At 39.1% G+C, this 21,530-nt stretch overlaps 1 protein-coding gene across 2 annotated transcripts in view; it reads right to left on the minus strand.

The window, feature by feature from the left end:
• BARD1 (BRCA1 associated RING domain 1) overlaps window positions 1-21,530 on the minus strand; it is an 83,035-nt gene that overhangs the window by 35,041 nt on the left and 26,464 nt on the right. For both annotated transcript variants that reach the window (XM_059393419.1, XM_059393420.1), the window contains 3 exons: window positions 17,472-18,406; window positions 8,668-8,748; window positions 6,767-6,939 (listed from right to left, as the gene is read on the minus strand). In XM_059393419.1, coding sequence (XP_059249402.1) covers window positions 6,767-6,939; window positions 8,668-8,748; window positions 17,472-18,406 — 1,189 coding nt within the window. The remainder of the gene's footprint in view (window positions 1-6,766; window positions 6,940-8,667; window positions 8,749-17,471; window positions 18,407-21,530) is intronic.

The raw sequence follows: 21,530 nt of genomic DNA on the forward strand, positions 1-21,530 counted from the left end.
ATACCTCAATATCATCAAAGCCATCTATGAAAAACCCACCGCAAATATCATTCTCAATGGAGAAAAACTGAAAGCTTTTCCACTAAGGTCAGGAACACGGCAGAGATGTCCATTATCACCACTGCTATTCAACATCGTACTAGAGGTCCTAGCCTCAGCAATCAGACAACAAAAGGAAATTAAAGGCATCCAAATTGGCAAAGAAGAAGTCAAATTATCACTCTTCGCAGATGATATGATACTATATGTGGAAAACCCAAAAGACTCCACTCCAAAACTGCTAGAACTTATACAGGAATTCAGTAAAGTGTCAGGATATAAAATCAATGCACAGAAATCAGTTGCATTTCTCTATACCAACAGTAAGACAGAAGAAAGAGAAATTAAGGAGTCAATCCCATTTACAATTGCACCCAAAACCATAAGATACCTAGGAATAAACCTAACCAAAGAGGCACAAAATCTATACTCATAGTAGAAAACTATAAGTACTCATGAAAGAAATTGAGGAAGACACAAAGAAATGGAAAAATGTTCCATGCTCCTGGATTGGAAGAACAAATATTGTGAAAATGTCTATGCTACCTAAAGCAATCTACACATTTAATGCAATTCCTATCAAAGTGCCATCCATCTTTTTCAGAACCAGAAAAGACCTCGAATAGCCAAAGGGATATTGAAAAAGAAAGCCAATGTTGGTGGCATCACAATTCCGGACTTCAAGCTCTATTACAAAGCTGTCATCATCAAGACAGCATGGTACTGGCACAAAAACAGACACATAGATCAATGGAACAGAATAGAGAGCCCAGAAATAGACCTTCAACTCTATGGTCAACTCATCTTCGACAAAGCAGGAAAGAATGTCCAATGGAAAAAAGACAGCCTCTTCAATAAATGGTGTTGGGAAAATTGGACAGCCACATGCAGAAAAATGAAATTGGACCATTTCCTTACACCACACACAAAAATAGACTCAAAATGGATGAAGGACCTCAATGTGCGAAAGGAATCCAACAAAATCCTTGAGGAGAACACAGGCAGCAACCTCTTCGACCTCAACCGCAGCAACATCTTCCTAGGAACAACGCAAAAGGCAAGGGAAGCAAGGGCAAAAATGAACTATTAGGATTTTATCAAGATGAAAAGCTTTTGCACAGCAAAGGAAACAGTTAACAAAATCAAAAGACAACTGACAGAATGGGAGAAGATATTTGCAAACGACATATCAGATAAAGGACTAGTGTCCAAAATCTATAAAGAACTTAGCAAACTCAACACTCAAAGAACAAATAATCCAATCAAGAAATGGGCAGAGGACATGAACAGACATTTCTGCAAAGATGACATCCAGATGGCCAACAGACACATGAAAAAGTGCTCCCTATCACTCGGCATCAGGGAAATACAAATCTAAACCTCAGTGAGCTATCACCTCACACCAGTCAGAATGGCTAAAATCAACAAGTCAGGAAATGACAGATGCTGGTGAGGATGCGGAGAAAGGGGAACCCTCCTACACTGTTGGTGGGAATGCAAGCTGGTGCAGCCACTCTGGAAAACAGCATGTAGGTTCCTCAAAATGTTGAAAATAGAACTGCCCTATGACCCAGCAATGGCACTATTGGGTATTTACCCTAAAGATACAAACGTAGTGATCCAAAGGGGCACGTGCACCCGAATGTTTATAGCAGCAATGTCCACAATAGCCAAACTATGGAAAGAACCTAGATGTCCATCAACAGATGAATGGATCAAGAAGATGTGGTATATATACACAATGGAATACTATGCAGCCATCAAAAGAAATGAAATCTTGCCATTTGCGACAACATGGATGGAACTAGAGCAGATCATGCTTAGCGAAACAAGTCAAGCAGAGAAAGACAACTATCATATGATCTCCCTGATATGAGGAAGTGGTGATTGCAACATGGGGGCTTAAGGGGGTAGGAGAAGAATCAATGAAACAAGATGGGATTGGGAGGGAGACAAACCATAAATGACTCTTAATCTTACGAACAAACTGAGGGTTGCTGAGGGGAGGGGGGTTGGGAGAAGGAGGGGTGGGGTTATGGACATTGGGGAGGGTATGTGCTTTGGTGAGCGCTGATTCACAGACCTGTACCCTGGGGATAAAAATACATGTTTATAAAAAATTAAAAATTAAAAAAAAAAAAAAAAAGAATAAGCACACTGGGGTGCCTGGGTGGCTCAGTAGGTGAAGCCTCTGCCTTCGGCTCAGGTCCTGGACTCAGGGTCCTGGGATCGAGCCCCGCATCAGGCTCCCTGCTCGGCAGGAAGCCTGCTTCTCCCTCTCCTCCCTGTTTGTGCTCCCTCTCTCGCTGTCTCTCGCTCTCTGTCAAATAAATATTAAATATCTTTAAAAATAAAGAAAGAAAGAAAAAAAAGAAAGAATAACCACACTATATTAAGTCAAGCTTATCACAGGAATACAACACGGTTTAACATTTTAAAATGTATTAATGACATCAACAAGCAAAAGGTCTAAGATTATCTCAGTTTAAGTGAAAATTCATGCAATAAAATATAGTCTTGTTAAAAAATAGTAAAATAACTAGAAGATCTTTATTTTTAATATTGATTGTAATGCTAACTGTAAACCTACATTCAGTATTTCTTAAAAAATGAAAAGAGAACAACTATGCCAACTATCACATTATTTTATAGTATCCTAGAAACTCAGACAAATGCAGTAAGAAATTAATAAATGATAATCCAACCCTTAGAATTAGGTGTTAGCTAGCTTTCCTGTATGTCAGAAATAACAAGCTCTATTTATTAACAGAACAGCCAGTTCACCAGAGCAACAAAAGAATCAAATACCTAGAAAATCTCTATAAATACTAAGTGAAATTTATTAAATCGACTATAATCCATACTCTTACTCAATTTCAATCACAACCCTAATAAGATATTTCTTAACACCGTGTATCAGACTTCACGTGTAGGAAGCAGCTGATAAAAAGAGTAAACTCCCTCCCTCAGCCACCACTGTCCCCACCACCACTTCAGCTCAGACTCCCCTCCCCGGGTTAGTGGACACGCCTCCCCGCTGAGCTCCCAGCTCCTGTGCAGGATGAACTTTTCAATGTAAAATCTGAACCCTCTGGCACACGGGCTCTCTCTGCCTCTGCCACCTTCTGCAGCCTCAAGGGGTCATCCTCCTCCCTTTCACACCAGTCTTACTGTCACTAACCAAAGATCCTAGAACTGAATGGACAAATGGCCTTGGCTACCGTGTACCTCAATATCCACCAACTCCTTCTGAAAAGCCTACCCTCCTATTCCTCGTCTTCAAAAGTCAGTGGAAGTCCTCCTTCCTCTAGAAAGCCTTTTACGAATGCCTCTAGTCACATGTAAAGCCCCTAATCTAGATTTTCACAGACTCTTGTGCACTGACCTAGGAAGGCATGTGTCACAGGGCTCTGTAATCACTGCTCTGTCTGTTCACGTCACTAGAAAACAAGGAGCAGATCCAAGAGCGGGGGATGAGGAAGTCAAGGAGCAGTGGGGAGAGTCTGAGAACACCTAACAGGATGCACTGAAGACCCAGGAAATGAAGGCATCCAAGTAAGAAAACTCCTTCAACCTCGAAAGAATGAAGACGACTACAAAAATGTCTGTTACAGAGCTGGAGATTTTCCCTTAGAAACTCAGAAGAAGCAACAGAAACTCTACCCGCCTACAACTTTGATTAGTCAAAGTACCAAGCCATCAAGAGGGAAGGACAGAAGAACAGCTTTCACACTTTCCCGTTCCAACCCTTCCTCCTTCTTTCAGGGATAGGAGGAGTCTAGTCCTGGTTATTGAGAGAAGAGTTCCATTAAGAGTAAGAGACATTTACAGAAATAGAAGTATAAGCAGAGAAAATTAAAGTAATATGCTTGCCAACTCAGATTCTAGAGTCAGAGATATTAATGGCTTAAAATGAACAAGAGCTTTAGGCAAAAAAAAGAAGAAGAAATAAAGAAAAAAAGTAGTAAGAAGTCCATATAGTGCCCTGGCCTCCTCCCCAGGCTCTACTCTTAAACGGAGAAAGTCAAGAAATGAATTCCATCTATTGTCACTTGTCAGTACTTAAAAGGACAATATACAGAACCCTGGCAGCAAGAAAAACAGATCTTAAAAATGTCAAGGCAACAGAAATGGGAAGCCATGAGCCCACGGCAGGTAACATACTACGGCTGCCCAATGGACAAGAGACTAAGGACTCTGCCCAGGGAGCACACGTCATTTACTCTAACATCTGCCATGAAGCAGTGCTACCACCCCGGAAAAGGAGCAAGCTCCCGGAACGTGGTTTCAGACTTTCACTCCGCACTTAACAGTGATCAGGGAGCAGAAGGAGGCAATTCTTGGTGCTGTCAGACCTGACCCTTTTTCCAAAGGGAGGAAAACATACACCATCTTTTCACACATTCAAACACTTAACTCATTTCCACTACAAACGAATGTGGGTACGACTATGTTGGGCACTTGGCAGGACCAGGAGAGCAGGCATGATTTAGAAAGGCTGGAAGAAAAACTGCTGGAGGCCCAGGGGGATGGCAGCAAGAGCAGCAAGAGGAGGCTGGAGAAGCCGGTGGTGCCTCACCGCCCAGGGCCTTGGGAACCACGTGTTGAAGTTTGCTTTAAAAACTTTAAGAGGTGCCAGTGAAGGATTTTAAGCAAGTAAGTGATCTGGCCAGACATCTTTCTAAAAGTTCTTGGGTTGCAGTGTGGGAATGAACAAAGAAAAATAATCTAAAAAGGAGGAAACCAGTTAGGAAACTGGTAAAGCCGATCAGCTGAACAAGTACTATGAAATAAAGCAGTGAAAAACACAGCCAATACCAGAGAATGATGCCCACCAGTCTGGAAATGAAGGAATAATGGTATTTAGAAACCGCTACCACACACTCTCACAGCCCAGGTGAACTCTACGGCTCTATTTGCACTATAGCTGCCCCACTAATCTCCACCCGATGTTATCCCCAACCTCTCACCAGATAAATCCTCTTCCCCCACTACCCTACACTTTATCAACCAGCTATACAATTCAGTAGCCACCTGGCCCATGTGGCTATTTACATTAATTAAAGTTCATTTTCAAATTTAGTTTCTCCGTAGCAACAGCCACAGCTCAAGTCTTCACCAGCAGCAGATGGCTAGTGGCTACTGAGCGCCCGGCACAGAGAGAGAACATTTCCATCGCTACAGAAAGATCTTACTGGATGGCGTTTCACTACAGCTATACCTAAATCTGCCACTTCACTAGGTAAGCCTATTTAAAAACAACACATTCATCTGAGAGGCACCTGTGAAGGCAGACTCGGCTCACTGTCTCATGCCCACACCTGGTATATTAATAAGCTTCACGGTGTAGTGAAGAATCATGGTGTACAAACCACCAGATAGGCCCTGTGTTTTGGCTCATTAATCCTCACTATGCTCTGAAGAAATAGAAAGGCAGCAGGCATCACACATGTTTTATAGGTGAGGACACCAAGGCACAGAAATTAACCTGCCTGAAGCTATAAAGTCAATAATGGAGTCACAAATAAAAGCTGAATTCCCTAACGCCCTGACCAGTGCTCCATTCATTAAAGTAGTCATGGCTGATTTAAGAACCCAAGGATGGAAACTATTCAGTTTCACCTGACCCAAACAACCATTTGCTTTAGCAAATGGCAGGCTATACCCACAGGAGGGTCATACCTATTGGTCCACGTGCATGTGTCTACACACACATATATAGACAGATGATACGTGTGTGCGCATACACACATGCAAGCCAGAAAAACAAAAATATGGAAAAATGGTCCCCTTGAGTATGCCCCAACAATCTCACCATATGTGATAGAAAATAAAGATATTAGACCCACTTTCTGAAACTAACAGCATCAAGGTACTCCTGCATTATTAGTTTTTCAATTATGCTATAAAAAAATTACAACCTAAAAGCTCTGCATTCTATAATTCTTGTTTGCCTTTGTAATCAAAGTACGCGTGACTTTTGTGTGCTCTTTCCAAACCTATATAAGGAACGGGGACATGAAGAGGCAGTTCTTCTATTTCCATTTCAACTCCCTCATTAACTGAAAAGAGTAAAATAATATATAGGGAGACATGAACCAAGTTATAGATTAAAGATATAAAATCCATATACGGCAATTGCTTGTGACACTCTTGACAACAGCAATTTTAAAATGCAGTCGCCAGCATTCGCTAATGCATCTCTGTGCCCTGACACTGCAAAACAATTTACCCCGAGCTTCATTTGACTGATGTGGAAAGTCTAAGAAATAACTTGAAAACACTTGCCCGACATCTGAATTCTTACATATTTTAACTATATATGCAGAAAAAGCATTAAAAAAAAGAATTTTTAAAACAAATCTAAAGTACTGGGAAGCACACAAAATAGTTATTTCTGTGCTTCTAATTCTTTTCTCACTAATAAGTATGACTCAATCTACAGAATATAACTAAGTGAATTTATGCAGAAAAATCAAAGCTTCCGAAATTAATTTGCCAATCATTTCTAAAGTAAAGAAGCAAGTCTTCCTCAAAAATATAAGTATTCCAAAGGAAAAGGGCATGAACGCTGATTTTAAATAGAGACTATAATGGTCACGTCTAACCTCGATTGTGAAAGGCAAGAAAGAGAGCCACCCATCTGGGTCTCCAAGGGTGTGTTCCGTCAGTCTTGACTCAGGAGTACAAGTCAACTGAACAACAGTGTTTAAGCTGAACGACTTACACAGCATTCCTAGAGGCTCCATAGGAAAGTAAGAGCTTGACTATATCCAAGTGTCCATTCTTGGCAGCATCATGAAGCGGTGAGTCATTCTGATAGCCAGTGGTGTTCACCAATGCCTTATGCTGGAGCAACAACTCCACTACCTTCAGGTGCCCATGATTGCAGGCTTCATGCTAATTAAGTAATAAGAAAAGAAGGGAGAAAGGTGATGAGGAAGAACGATGTCTAGTATCATAATAAAATTGCACTTTAGAAAAGTAAATGTGAACTTTAGTCAGTAAATTGGTTCCTACCTAAAAATTCATACAGACCATAAGTGTTGACCCAGAGTAAAGCCCTGTTAATAATCTTAATGATCAGATACATGATGATCAAGATCTATGCAACTGATGGAAAAAGGGGTTATTTATCTGAGCCTTTGGTCACCTACTTTTTTTTTTTAAAGAAAATGTAATTGACCAACTCTATATATGTATAAACCGACTCTAGTTCCTGAACTCTTTGACAGTAAAAAATTACAAACAACAAAAAACTCAAAGTATTTAACAACTAGATCATTCATAAAAAGTGAAATTTTCCATGGCCAAATAGCATTCACTAAATCAGGTACTTAGCCATATGCTAAGTGGGGCACCCACACATATATAGAACCACCCCACAAAGTGAACATCCAGGACAAGATCCTGGATCTTCCCTATTTGCTGAAGCTACAGATTACTGTATGGCTGGTGTCAATAATAGAAATAACAGGTAAGGACTCAAAAAGAATGAATGATGTAACAGGTAACAACGCAATATTCAAGATGCCTCACGTGCAAATCTTTCCTCATGTCTAATGAACTGTTAACGAAGCCACAATGCTGCCCTCCCATAAATCTCTAGCATACTGTGCTTTTTATGTATATCTATTCAATTCATAAAAAGAAATACCACGTGAAATGTCTGTAAGGTCTATTTCTAGGAGAAAGGAAGCCAAATCAGACATTGGGTCCTCTAATAAATCACTCATCACACTTCACTACAATTGGCCTTACTGGCTTCAGAAAACAAAAACCAAAACCAAACAAACTAACAAACAAAACACTGACCTTTCTCTGAAGAGGTTAGTTAGCCTGTGGAGTCAAAAACAACAAAGTGACTTTGATCCAGACTAAACCCTCCCAGCTTAGAAAGTTGGGGAGAAGTTATTATACACAACTTTGAGCCTTTTTGATACCTGGCCTAATGAAAATCTCCCAATTTCTATGATAAATTCCAGGGCATGGGGTAAGTTTTTACCTCCTCTACTGATATCACTACAGCTGTCTTCCAATTGCCCACAACAAGCCCAAATAGCATTTGCTTCCATGAATTTGTGCCATAGTCTTTTCCAGACTATACTTCACATTGCATCTTTAGTAATAATGAAAGATTTTTTAAAATGTTTAATGTAAGCCAAGATTTTCTACTACCCCTCTATATTTGCAATTAGGTAGGTATAAATGAGGCTATAACAGATCCTCAGTAAGAATCACTGCCTTGTGATACAATCCTATACCCTGTTCCTCTGACGTCTCTTTGTTCGACGAAATCTGGTTCCAATGACATGCAAAGTGGCAAAAGGGAGCCTCGTGTCGGTTATAGCAGTCACCTCTGTATGTTGGCTACATTAAGCAATATAGTGTGACTCAATTCCTAAATCTAAAGGTAGTCAGTGAAAAGGTAGCCAATTTCTTATCTGTCACAATTGAAAAGTTAGATGAAAAAATCATCACTTTCCCTTACTTGGTGAAAATATAAGTTCTTCAGATTAAAAAGGGAATGTATATTGCAGAAGATAATATATAGACAACTACATAACTTTAAGTATAGTAACAATAAAACACAAGCAAAATGAGAATATAAAACAAATAGGAAACTACCAATGGTGTCCATCCAGCATGGTCTTTAACATTTGGGTCACTTCCATTTTGTAAGAGGTACTCAACAGAAGGTATGTCACCCTAGTAGAACAATGAAAAAACAAAAAGAAATTAAAATCATCAAAAAAGAAAAGAAGATACTGAGATTCAGGTTTGGTTTGAAGATTCAGTCTTCTTAAAGATAGAATCAAAATTAAATCTTTTCTCTAATGCCTACTACTCATGAATCATAAGTAAGAAGTAATATATGGATGAACTATTCTGAGGTACCAAGTCATGAAGTCATACAGTCCAACCTTGAATATCAAGTACAAAATCCCTGCGATTAGCAACCCTTATCAAAAGTCATTTCAAAATACCAAATAAAGGGCACTAGCCAAAAATCAACTGATGATAATGAAGTATTTAAAGTCATCACTTCATTTGTGAAAAACATCCTTTTTGAGCATGCATTAAAGTAATTTCCAAGTACTGTTTAAAGCAAAATTACGGCTAAGAAGGTTACTCAGCTAAAACTGTTAAAAATTGTTTTCTTATTGACAGTTACTCCATTTATCCTTAATACATCAATTCAGTTTATATTCACTTTATTTGCTCTTACTTTTCTAGGCAAACCATGGCTTATTTTCTCCAAATACTTCTGACACAGCTTACTCTGAAAAAGGCTGAATAAGTTACATATGGCAAAAGTTACACCTATGACAAAGCTGTGTTCAACTGGTTTTATGAAGAGTTTTAGGGAGAAGGAAATCTCTCTTCTCCCACTCCCAGCCCCAATATTCTTCTGAAATGAGTTTTTCCCCTACTGACTGGATTATCTAGAAATCATTAAATCTCCTAAAAATAATAACCTTTATTTGCTTGTTTTGGGCTACCTCTCAAACACAGCAAATCTTAAGATGATAGCTTACTTAGTTTTCTACTGAAAAAAAGTAGACTTGGCAACATACATCTTTATGTTCCTAAATTTTTAAAATGACCCTAAACACTTAATGGATCTAAAAAATAAACATTATATATGTTTCAAATCAATTGCCTAGCTTCAGTTAAAAAAACATTTTCCCACAGAATCTTAGGGGTACAAATTCTATACCTGTAGTACAAGTTAACATTTAGTTAGCAACATTCACTCTATCTTCAAGTCAATTCCAAATAAAACTAGGAACATCTGTCAAGATACAAATTTGAATTTTTAAAAAAATTTTATTTATTTGATAGAGAGCAAGAGAGGGAACACACACAGGGGGAATGATAGAGAGAGAACCAGGCTCCCTGCGGAGCAGAGAGCCCAATGCGGGGCTTGATCCCGGAACCCCAGGATCATGACCTGAGACAAAGGCAGACGCTTAATGACAAGCCACCCAGGCGCCCCTTGAATTTTTTTAAACAATCCCATGAATCGTTTCTCGGCCTTTTGGCTAAGATCAAGTGAAACAATTCCATGAATGTAGAGGCAGATGAACTGCCAGAACCACATACATTCATACATTTCCAACCATCAGATGAAAGTATCCATGGCCACACACACACACACACACACACACACAAAACACAATAAGCTCTCTAAAAGATTTCCTCATTCTAACTCTACACAGTAGTCACGAAAACCTATTAACCTAAAGAAGTCCATAAAATAATATAAACACAACTATGGGATGAAGAATCACGGGGAAACAGTCACACAGAAATAGTGACAATCTAAAGACTCTTGTAAGGTTGCTAGACAGTGCCGTTTTTCTTTTATGTCACCTTGTCATATTATCAAAGTGTCTTCTGTTAACAAACCAACCCTAGACTTCCCTGAAACACATACCCAGCATGCAAACTGCTTCTTATTTATACCCACCCTGCTTTCTCCTCCCTAGTACTTAAAAGTCTGTCATAATTTCATTGTTCTACTTTATGTAAATTTATGGTCATGCACATAAATAAAATTATGAAAATTATAGATAGAGTCCACACCAAATGAGTAAGCTTGAACCAGTATGGAGTTTCTGGAAAATAAATTAACTTCTGCCTCTGATTTCTTTAAATTACTGTCTTTGCTAAGAGAATATTTTCTGAATAATAAGTACTCACTTTTAGACTCCCCACAACTTAAAAGAATAATTGAGATTTTCTTAAACCTCAGCAAGAAAAATCAAAAAAAAATCGTCTAAGGAGTTTTTCCTAATGCTTGTAAGAAATTTTAAATGGGTTTGGTATTTTCAAGGAATACCTAAGAGACTGAAAATAAAGGGAGATGTGTACCACAATCAATTTTCTTATTGCTAAACTTTTGTTCAAAAAGATCCTTCACACATCCATACATGTTACAGCAGTATAAATTAACTTTCCAAACACACACACACACACACACACACACACACACTATTTTCCTAATTATAAAGACCAGTTCTTCTAAAATACAATTAAGAATATTTTGATAAAAATGGTACCCAACATTATAATAATGACAACTTACCCAAATGGTTAAGCTTTTCCACATAAATGAACTAATCGGCTACCTAAAACTTCTAGATATTGTTAAAAAATTGTTTTTAGTCATCTAGAATGAAGCTCTAAAATATATTAAACACTTCCCTGGCTTCTCAGACTTTACTGAATAAAATAGTTTCACAGATGATTCTGACAACCTAGTCCGGGATGGTTAAGTTCCCGATATTAAGGAGGTTCAGTATTATAAAAGTGGTAGGTAACAGGGGGAGAAATGGATACTGAATCTAAAAGATGTTCTAGAAATTAAAATCTTGAAAATATGCTGCGAGTTAGCGTGAGTCCTTTACTACTTTCTCAGGAAGGTAGCATGAAGGACATGTAGTAACATGACTTTATGTCATGTTTAAGGCATGAATGCCTTAAAATTCAATGAATTACAAAGGCAAATCCTAAAGGAGACTCCTCACAAGGGATGTTCTCTCTACCCAGGAGATTCCCATCTCCCACTTTGTTAAGTGTATCATGCCTTGTAAGTTGCCCCATCTCCCACTTTGTTAAGTGTATCATGCCTTGTAAGTTGCCTTCAAAATATGATTCATTATTTCTGCATCAAAAGTGTATCGTGACATGTCAAGGTCAAGACTTTTTTCAATTCCATGATACATTCAATGCTGTGGCATGAATTATGAGTAATCATTACCATTTTAAGAATCTGCTAGAAATCTGAGGATGTTTACTCCAGCAACTACAAATCTTTAAGGAAAGGTGACATAATAAAATAACAAATCAAAATTTTCTCTATGTCTAAAGAAATATCAAATACTAAGTTTTTAAAAATGGAATCAGAAGAATAAATAATGAGTGTTTATTGTAGTTTCTACTTAGGTGGAACACTTTCTCATAAAATCTCACATTTATGACATAATGTTCTCAGTAGCATTTTAACTATAGGTGACATTTACATTCAAATACACCTAGAAACACAGGCAATAAAGAGAACTGACTGGATCTCCACTTATGTTCTGGTTAAATGAGAATGTGCACAACATCCCAGACATCCTATTAATGAATATTCTGCTTGAAATTCCACAGTGTAATACAATGAAAGTATAAATAAGGAATTCAAGAATAATCCTCTGTGGGGTTGGCATCCAAACAGTGCTGAATGTCCAAAAATTAGATGGCTCATCTGTAAATCCATGATTCTAAGGGAAAAAGGATTTGAGAAGTAATCATACAAACAGAATCTGCCGGCAACAGAGTAGCTGTCTACGTTCAGGTAGCCTGAATTTAGGCAGACTGAATATTTACTAAGACCCTTCTGTTGCCAAGTACAGAGGTTATCAAGATAAATAAGGTAATAGATGTCTTCCATTAGCCCAGAAGTCCAGTTCCAGGAATTTATCCTAAAGATACACCCCCTCACATATGAAACAAAGATTGCTTACCACAGCACTGTTCATAAAAATAGAAGAATAGAAACAAATGGGCATCTATCAGTAAGGGAATAATTAAAAATAACAGAAAAAATTGATAAAAAGCAATGCAACTATGAAAATATACAGAAACCTCTGTCCTAATATGAAAGCATTCGTTTATATTTACATAAAGAAATTCACAAAGGACACACAAGTTTAAGAAAGGTAAGGAGGAAAAAGAGCTTGCCAGTAATAGGGTGTTGTCTAGGGGCCAAAATAGAAGTGAAGTTTTCTACTACAAATACTTTTATTCTTATTTTTAAAACATGCGGTTATTACTCATATTTTGAAGTTAAATTTTAAATGAGAATATGCTCTAGGTAACCACACTATTTGAGTCATGCCATAAGCATAAAGCTAAATGAATATAAATGCAAACAAAATAATGTCACCATAGAGAAGAAACGAATTCTGGGAATTCTGAGACTTATTAAAAAAGGTAGGATGTAAACTGGATTTTGAAGGTTGTGTACAAAGAGCCAGGAAGGAAAAAGGAAGCATGTAAAGGAAAGAATTTAAGAGTCAGAGAAAAGAACATTAATAGCATTAATGAACGTACCTGAACAATTCATAAAACTAAAGTTCAGTGTGACAAGAGAATGGAATGGGGTTCAGATCATGACGACATAGAAAATTTGCTCACTTATTCATCAAATTCACTTGTAATGTTCCAGGCAATGTTCTAGATCTTGAAGACAGAACAGTGAACAAACAGAATTCTTGCTCTCATTCTAAAGAGAAAGGCAGGAGACTAAGAGATCTATAATCATGTCGGGAAATAACAGGAAGAAATATAAAACAAGCAGGGCTGCTACTTTAGGTAAGCTAGGAAGTCCCTCTGACATTTGAGCAGAAGCCTGGAGGAGGATGAATGCGCTGGGCTGTGTAGGCCACGGGAAGGACTGTGGATGTGATTTTCAGTGGGCCAGGAAGTTACGGTAGAGGAACAGAGAATGACAAATTTTGACTTGGATCAAAATTTAGGTCAAAATTTATTCTGGCTTCCATATAGGGATCTGAATACAGGAAGTGTACAGGAAAGCAGGGCAAGAAATTAGGAAGCTACTTCAGTGGTGATGGTTAGAATAATCACCCCCCATACCCCCGCAGAACTGTCTGTGTCCCAACCCCCAGAACTTGAATATGTTGTACAAAAGGGACTTTGCCGTGTGCTACAGTTTCTACTATATTTTAGGGTAATGAGCTTCGATGGGGAGATTCTGCTGCGCTGTCCGGGTCACCCCAGTCTAACTATAGGAGTTGTTTAGAAGCATCTGCTGTTGCAAGCTTTGAAGACAGGAGAAGGAGGGGACACAAACTAAAGAACAAGAGAATGGGGGCACCTGGTTGGCTCAGTCAGTGGAGCATGCAGACTCTTGGATCTCGGGGTTGTGAGGTCAAGGCCCCATATTGGGTGTAGAGATTACTTTTTAAAAAGAGAGAGAGAGTGAGAGAGGGAGAATGGCCCTCAGCAGAAAGTCAGCAAGAAACAGGATTTCAGTCCTCCAACCACAAGGATCGATCCAGTTCTGTGCAACATCCCAAATAAGCAAGAGAACAGGTTCTCTCTTAGAGCCTCTAGCATGTAACACAGTTGACAAACTGATTTTAGTCCAGTGAGACCCATACTGGCCTTCTAATCTACAGAACTGTTGAAGAAGGAAGAAGAAGAAGAAGGGTGAAGAAAGGAGAAGAAAGAAGAAAGAACTAGAACAAGAAGAAAGAAAAATTAATTTGCTTTGTTTTAAGTCACTAAATGTGTAGTGACTTGCTATGACAGCAACAGGAAACATGAGGTCAGGGCAAGAAAGATAAGTAACTTCCACTAAGGTAGAAGCTGTGGAAAGGTTATACCCAAGAAAGATGCCAAGAGACAGGTGCGTGGCAAGGTACTGAAGAACTTTTATCAATGATGTTGGCAAGATAGGAGACGATTCTGCAAAGCTATACCTGCAGAGGAGAAGCTAACTAGCTTGGACAACTAGCCCAATATAACTGCTGGGGGGAGGGGTCCTCTACCCTCAGTACACACACCAAGCAAGTGCACTCGTAGAAGCTGACTGGAACAATGGAAATGGCTAGTCTACCGAGACACTCTGGGGAAGAACATCAACAACAAAAATCTACCTCTGACAGCAAAAACCTGGTACTGCCCCTGATCTGGCGGCGCTGCCTGAAAGGTCATCAGATCTACATTCCATTCAGCCACAGGAAATCTTTCCTCTTCCCCTGCTCCTGGTTCCATTTTTACTATCTGAACTTCAGAGCCCCCTCAAATCTTTTCCTAAAGTAGGTGGCCACAAAACATGAATCGAGATAGCAGACTCACAGTATGTGGTTTTCTAGGACACACAGATCATTCATTCTTGCCTGCAAGTGAGAAACTAGGGCAGAAAGTGAAATGAATACTATTTATAAAAAGATAAATATCCTGATAAATCCACTGGGATTTTTCCCAAGTATTTGTTCTATCAAAATCAACCTGGGGGCACCTGGGTGGCTCAGTGGGTTAAAGCCTCTGCCTTCTGCTCAGGTCATGATCCCAGAGTCCTGGGATCGAGTCCCACATCGGGCTCTCTGCTCAGCAGAAGTCGGCTTCCTCCCCTCTCTCTCTGCCTGCCTCTCTGCCTGCTTGTGATGTCTGTCAAATAAATAAATAAATAAAATATTAAAAAAAAAAATCAACCTGGGTGGGGGGTTTTCATTCGACTCATTAACAAATTTTTAAGAGAGTGCATCTTTGTTAAATAGTAACTTAAAAACAACAGAAGTCCGTTAGCTTTTCTTAAAAGTACTGTATCAGAATCTGCCAACGAATGACAATAACAGTATTTGCTAAAATTCAAGAGAATCAAATGGGTAATTTTAACACGGGCAATACTCTTCCTAGATAAATAATCCTTCAACGGAGAAAATTTACAAGATAGCATCTTTTTTTCCCCCGGTCTTAAAATTCTGTGTCTTTTTTCCATTGCTGAGGCCTGGGGTAGGAAAACTATGGCCTATAGGCCAGACACGATTTTACATGTCAAATTTTATTGGTTTACATACATATTGTCTATGGCTGCTTCTGAACTACGGGCAGACAGGGCAGACAGGAATAACTGTAGAGCCCGTATGTCCCATGAAGCTGAAAATGTTCACTCTGCCCCTTTAAGAAAGAGTCTGTCAAACCATGGTCTAGCTCCTAGAGATCTTCATTAGTAAAGATATATTAATATTATGGTTAAAAGAAAAATTCTCTACCAATGAAAACAGAAGCTTGCCTGGTGGTCTGAAAATAATTACCAGAAAGCAAAATGTAGAAACTAAAGCAGTCTGCATTCTTATGCATTAGTCAGAAAAATGAAAAAATTATTATTATTCTAGCTACTGATGTCTAATGAAGCATTTATAGCATTAAAAAAGTTAAGATTACAATAGCTTATGGGCATATTTATTAAATATAAAACAAGCAGGACAAAAAATATAGTCTGATTTTTTAAATTAATGCTTTGCAAAAAATAAACTAAAGTGTAACTGGGACAAACTGAAAATTCAAGTTGTTCAAAGGACATGTACGTAGAAACTAGCTGTTTTCCTCCTCCCTGGTATCAGATATAGAATATTCCTTTTTCACCATTTATTAGAATATAAAGCAAGGACAAATAAACAAATAAAAATAAAACCCTAGGGGCGCCAGGGTGGCTCAGTCCATTAAGCGTCTGCCTTCAGCTCAGGTCATGATCCCAGGGTCCTAGGATGGAGAGTCCCACATCCGGCTCCTGCTCAGTGGGGAGCCTGCTTCTCCCTCTTCTCCCTGCTCCTACTGTCTCTCACTATCTCGGTCTCCCACAAATCAATAAGTAAACTCTTTAAAAAAATAAAACTCTTAACCATTGGGGAAACTCCTTTTTGTGATTTTCCCTTTCTCCATACAAAAACATAGAAAGGCCTGGACTCAATGTCTTCTCCACGTTCTTCCCTGATGTTTCATGCTGCCTACCAGCTGTCTGTGTGGGGATCTCCAATGGCCTCCAGATCTCCTGAAGTTCTCTATCCATGCAAAAGACCCAAAGATTTCCTGTGAATTTACTAACAGATCATAAAAGCTATCCGAACTCAGTCCTAAGCTCTCCCATATTTTATTTTGGTAACACTTGCATGAGATCACAAAGTCTACGAAGCTATGGTGCTAACAGCTGCCCATATGTACAGTTCTTGAGTCGGTTGCAAAGATGAACCCTTGCAAGTATATCTCATGCCTGACAAATGGGCTACGTTCCCAAAAATTCACATTACCAGTGTTAAGGCAGTAAATAAAGAGAGGTAACTATAATGAGCAGGCTCGTAAAAGAAACGGCTGGCTGTGGGATACAGACAAAGTCCCTCATGGTCAACCACGGGGCCATTTCTGAGAGTCAAATGTCCGGGTCATTGGAAAAATGTACAGACCACATCTTTCAACCCTGCAAATCCGGGCAGTGCCCACTACAAGCATACGCCACACGCCAAGTCTGTGGCCCCCCACACAGTCCCTAGCTCTCTGGCTAGGTAAAGATGTACAGCCAGCAATAACCTGCAATTGTCTATATTCATGAAGCAAGCAGGAGAACGTGGTGAAAACTCAACAAAACCATTAAGGAATAGACAAATGAAAGCCCTTGGCAAAGCAGAAGCTGAAATACTGAAATATTCATTTTCTCCTACAAGATCATGCTCCTCAGGCCCAGGGGCCACTGCTCTGAGGTGGGGATGCAGTCCCTGCGAATTTTCTTCTCTGGTTCAAAGCATCACATGTGGTAGGCTAATTATCCTAGTCATCTTATGTTATTGTCCCTAAGCCCTGCAGAAATTGCGTTATGGCTGGTCTCACCCCCAAACTGTATTTCAGGGTAAGCATCCTACCTTAATTGAAGCAATATGAAGCAGAGTCTCTCCTCTATGATTTCTTTTCACAGCCAGAAGGCTAGTGGGTGACAGCTTCGCAGCTGAGGGGCTGGACATCATCCGTCTGTAACTCGGGCTGTTCAGTGCGGACAGTGGTGTACCTGGGGAGAGGCTCGTGGACTCATCTGATGCATTACTGTTTTTCCTCCTCAGAGTGTCACCAGCTTTGAGTTTGCTCGAGGGTGGTAAGGAGCAGCCAGGCAATGGTTTGTTGTCTGCAAGCACTATGCGCTGTCTGCTGGTGCCAGGAATGCTGCTCCTGCATCGCTTAGGGACGGGACTGGACGGTCCGCTGCGACGGCCACGTCGCCCACTGGGACCTGACGCACGAGGATTCTCACAGAGCTTCTTCTCGGGAGTCACATCTTCACTCCTGCCCTCCGCTTCTGGAGAGTCTATGTGCTCAGCCAACGGTAAAGAGACTTCAGTGAAGCTGCCACAACCCTGTGATTCCGCAACAGAGCCACTGGCAAGTAAGTCTATCTCACCATTTGTCCGAGGACTAGCGATGACGGATGGCTGGCTGCAGAAAGACACCAGCTTCTCCTTCAACTCCTCTTTGGAGTCAAGTTCACCATCTTCTCTCTCTGCCTCTAAGTTCCATTCTTGGTTGATTTCAGCTAAAGTTTTCTTTTTTTGTTTTTTTCTAGATCTTGTAGAAGCCTTTTTAGCCCTCTCACAAACACTTGTTGGGGGACTTGCAGAAACAAATTCGTACATGGAGGCCTGCCGAGCGCCCTCATCATTTATCACCTGAGGCTGGGTTTGCACTGAAACTTTACTCACAACGTATCGCACCTTCTTACTTCGAGGACTGAACCACATTTTTATTGAATTCTTCTTATTTTCTGCATCATTAAATAAATTTCCCCTAGATGTGTCTTCTTCCAAATCTGATAGAAAAAAAGGAAAAGAAATCTGTTACGTGAACTTAATCTCCCCCATCTTGAGCTCCAAAAGAATTGTTTTTTTAGTTCTCCTAAGTTGTATCACATTTCCGTACCTCTTTCTCCCTTCCTAGACAGTAAGTTCCTCAAGAGCAGATATTCACTTACTGAACAAATATTTACAGAGTCCTACTTTAATTCCAGACAACATTCTAAGGACTGGTGATACAACAGAGAACAAAACATGGATCTTAAATTCCACTGGGGATGGGCAGAATATGCAAATAAATAAGTAGAACATACAGCATGCTGACAGTAGTAAGAACCATGGAAAAAAGATATATTGGATGGACAAGCAGGCCAATGTGGGATTTAATAAGCAGTAGTCAAAAAAATTTAAGACTTGTTGATGCTTAATTTTTTAAAAAGACTTCTGAAAAACAATGAACACACTACAATAATCAGTAATTCACTACAAAAATCAACAATTCCTACATAGCTAAGCTAAAGGAAAATCATATGATTTTGTCAACAGAAATGGGGGAGGAGACAAAATCCAATAACCATTTATGATTTTAAAAAATCACCAAGTTAGGGATAGAAAGGAAATCTTCAACCTGATGAAGGACATCTACAAAAATACACAGAGCTACTATCCTCCTTAATAGCAAAGGACCACAATTACCACTTTGTTCCTACTATCAAGAACAAGGCATAGATGTGTGTTCTCACCACTTCTATTCAGCAACATAGAGAAAGGTCTAGATAGCACACCAAAGTAAGAAAAAGATATAAAAATTAATAAAAAAATTTTTAAAAAGATACAGAAGGCACAGAGATTATACAGGAAGATATAAAACTGTTACATATTTACAATTGACTTGCATCACTATATAGAATATCCCAAAGAAATTTTTTTTAAATTTAATGAAACTAACAAGTAACTTTAACTTACCAAGGTCACAGAATACAAAGTCAATATACCAAGTTCAACTTCAACTATATTTCTATAGAACAATGAACAAATGCAGAATGAAAATTTCTTTAAATTGGTAGTATTTATAAAAGTGCAAAAAAACAAAGTACTTAAAGTAAATTTAATCAAGTATGTACAAGTTATGAAAATTATAAAACACTGTTCATGAACAGAAGACTCAAAATTGCCAAGATGTCAATTCTCACCAAGAGATCTACAGACTGTAATATAATCCAATGAAAATTCCAGGCTTTGTTTTGTAAAAACAGACAAGCTGATTCTAAAACTTACATGAGAAAGCAAAGGAGCTATAATATGGAAAGCAAAAGACCTGGAATAGCCAAATCCATGCCGAAGAACAACAAAACCGGAGGACTCACATGATTGAACTTCAACTGACTTCAGACAAAATCAATCTAGGGGATTAAAGACAATGGTCACAACTCTTTAGGTCCACCTAATATAACCTCAAGCTTTGTAAACCAGAATGAGAATGAATGAACTACAACTACATATTCAAATATATTCTTGAGCAAAAGAAGCCAGATACAAAAGAATACATAAAAACAGCTAAAATGGATCTGATATGTTAAGTCATAATAGTGATTATCCAATAACATTAGTAATTATTCAATAACTCCCCTGGGGAAAGGAGTTAGTGACTCAAAAGGGGCAAGAGGGACTTCCAGAATATTGTTGATTTTTCTGGGTAAGTTCAGCCTGTGAAAATTCACCAAGCAATAGTTATAATTAATAACCAGATATTAAAACACAAAGATTCAGTAGAGCTTAAGAAAGAAAAGAATCACTGCTCTAAGTAGACCAGGTGCCACATTTGTGGGTGAGTATTCTTGTACAAACACCTAGCTGTGTTAGCTAAGGTCATCAAGGAAGGCCTCTCTGCAAAGCTCTCTTCCGAGATGAGACCTCACAACAAATGACAAAGGGAAACAACCACATAAGGATCTAGGAAAGTGGTTCCCAAGTACAAGGAAGAGCAAGTACCAAGGTCCTAAGTTGGAAATGATTTAGCACATTCAATGGACAGAAAGCCACTGTGGCTGGAGTATGGAGAAGGAGAAAATGGAGTCCAAGAGGTAAGCAAAAGCGTTCTGTGGAGTCAGCCTCAAGTTTTACTGCTGGTGTTCCTCCTTCCATCAGCTCTGAAGTGGGAAGGCTTGGGACTGCTCCACCTGCAGTCACTCCCTTGGTAACCTTACATCTATCTATCGATAGATACAAGAACAACTTCAAATGGGTACATAGAGCCCAGACCTCTCCCATGACCTCCAGACTGATATTCAACTGACTACTAAACAGCTCTTACAAGCAAGTCGACTCCTAGTAAGTATTTCACACTGAACATGACCAAAATGAGTTCCTGATCTCCGTCCTCCCAAACCTGCTCCTCCTACAATTGTCCCCATCTCAGGAAATGACACATCATCAATCAGGACAAACACTTTAGAATCAAACTTACCTCTGTCTCTTTCATAACCTATATGCAAAATGCAAGTTCTATAGTTCTACCTGCAAATTACATCCAAAATCGGACAAAATAAATCCAAATTCACTTACTGCCTCCATTCCTGCTAACATGGTATAAGACACCATCAATTTGCACTAGATTATTATAATAACCTCCTAAATCATCTCCCTGATTATGTACTTACTTTCTCCCCTGTAAGTGTATTCTTAACACAGCAGTCAGTGATCCTTTTCTAATTGGTCAAATCATGTCACTAAAACCTTCCAGACTTCCACTTGACTCTGAATAAAAGCCGAAATGTTAGTAGCCGTCTAACAGGTCAGAAACAACCTGATCTTCCACTACCTTCCTGATTCCATTTCCTGTTCTCTCCCTACTCCATTCAAGCCACTGGATTTCCTTGCTGTTTCTCAAACCAATAAAATGTTTTATGTAAGTTAGATGGCATGACTACATCTGTGTTTAACAAGATCAGCCTTGACTGGAGAGAAAACAGATTGGAAGAAGGCAATGGGTAAGAGGCCAAAGTAGGAGTATAAGTAGAAGATAACAGACTGGGAAGGTGGTAAAAAGGGAAGGAAAAAAAAAAACCAACTCTTCATGAAAAGTATTCAGGAGATAAAATTTACAGAATTTGGTGATGAAGGGAGTATAAGACAGTGGCA

Source organism: Mustela nigripes, chromosome 3, assembly GCF_022355385.1.
Source record: "Mustela nigripes isolate SB6536 chromosome 3, MUSNIG.SB6536, whole genome shotgun sequence".
NCBI classification, from domain to species: Eukaryota; Metazoa; Chordata; class Mammalia; order Carnivora; family Mustelidae; genus Mustela; species Mustela nigripes.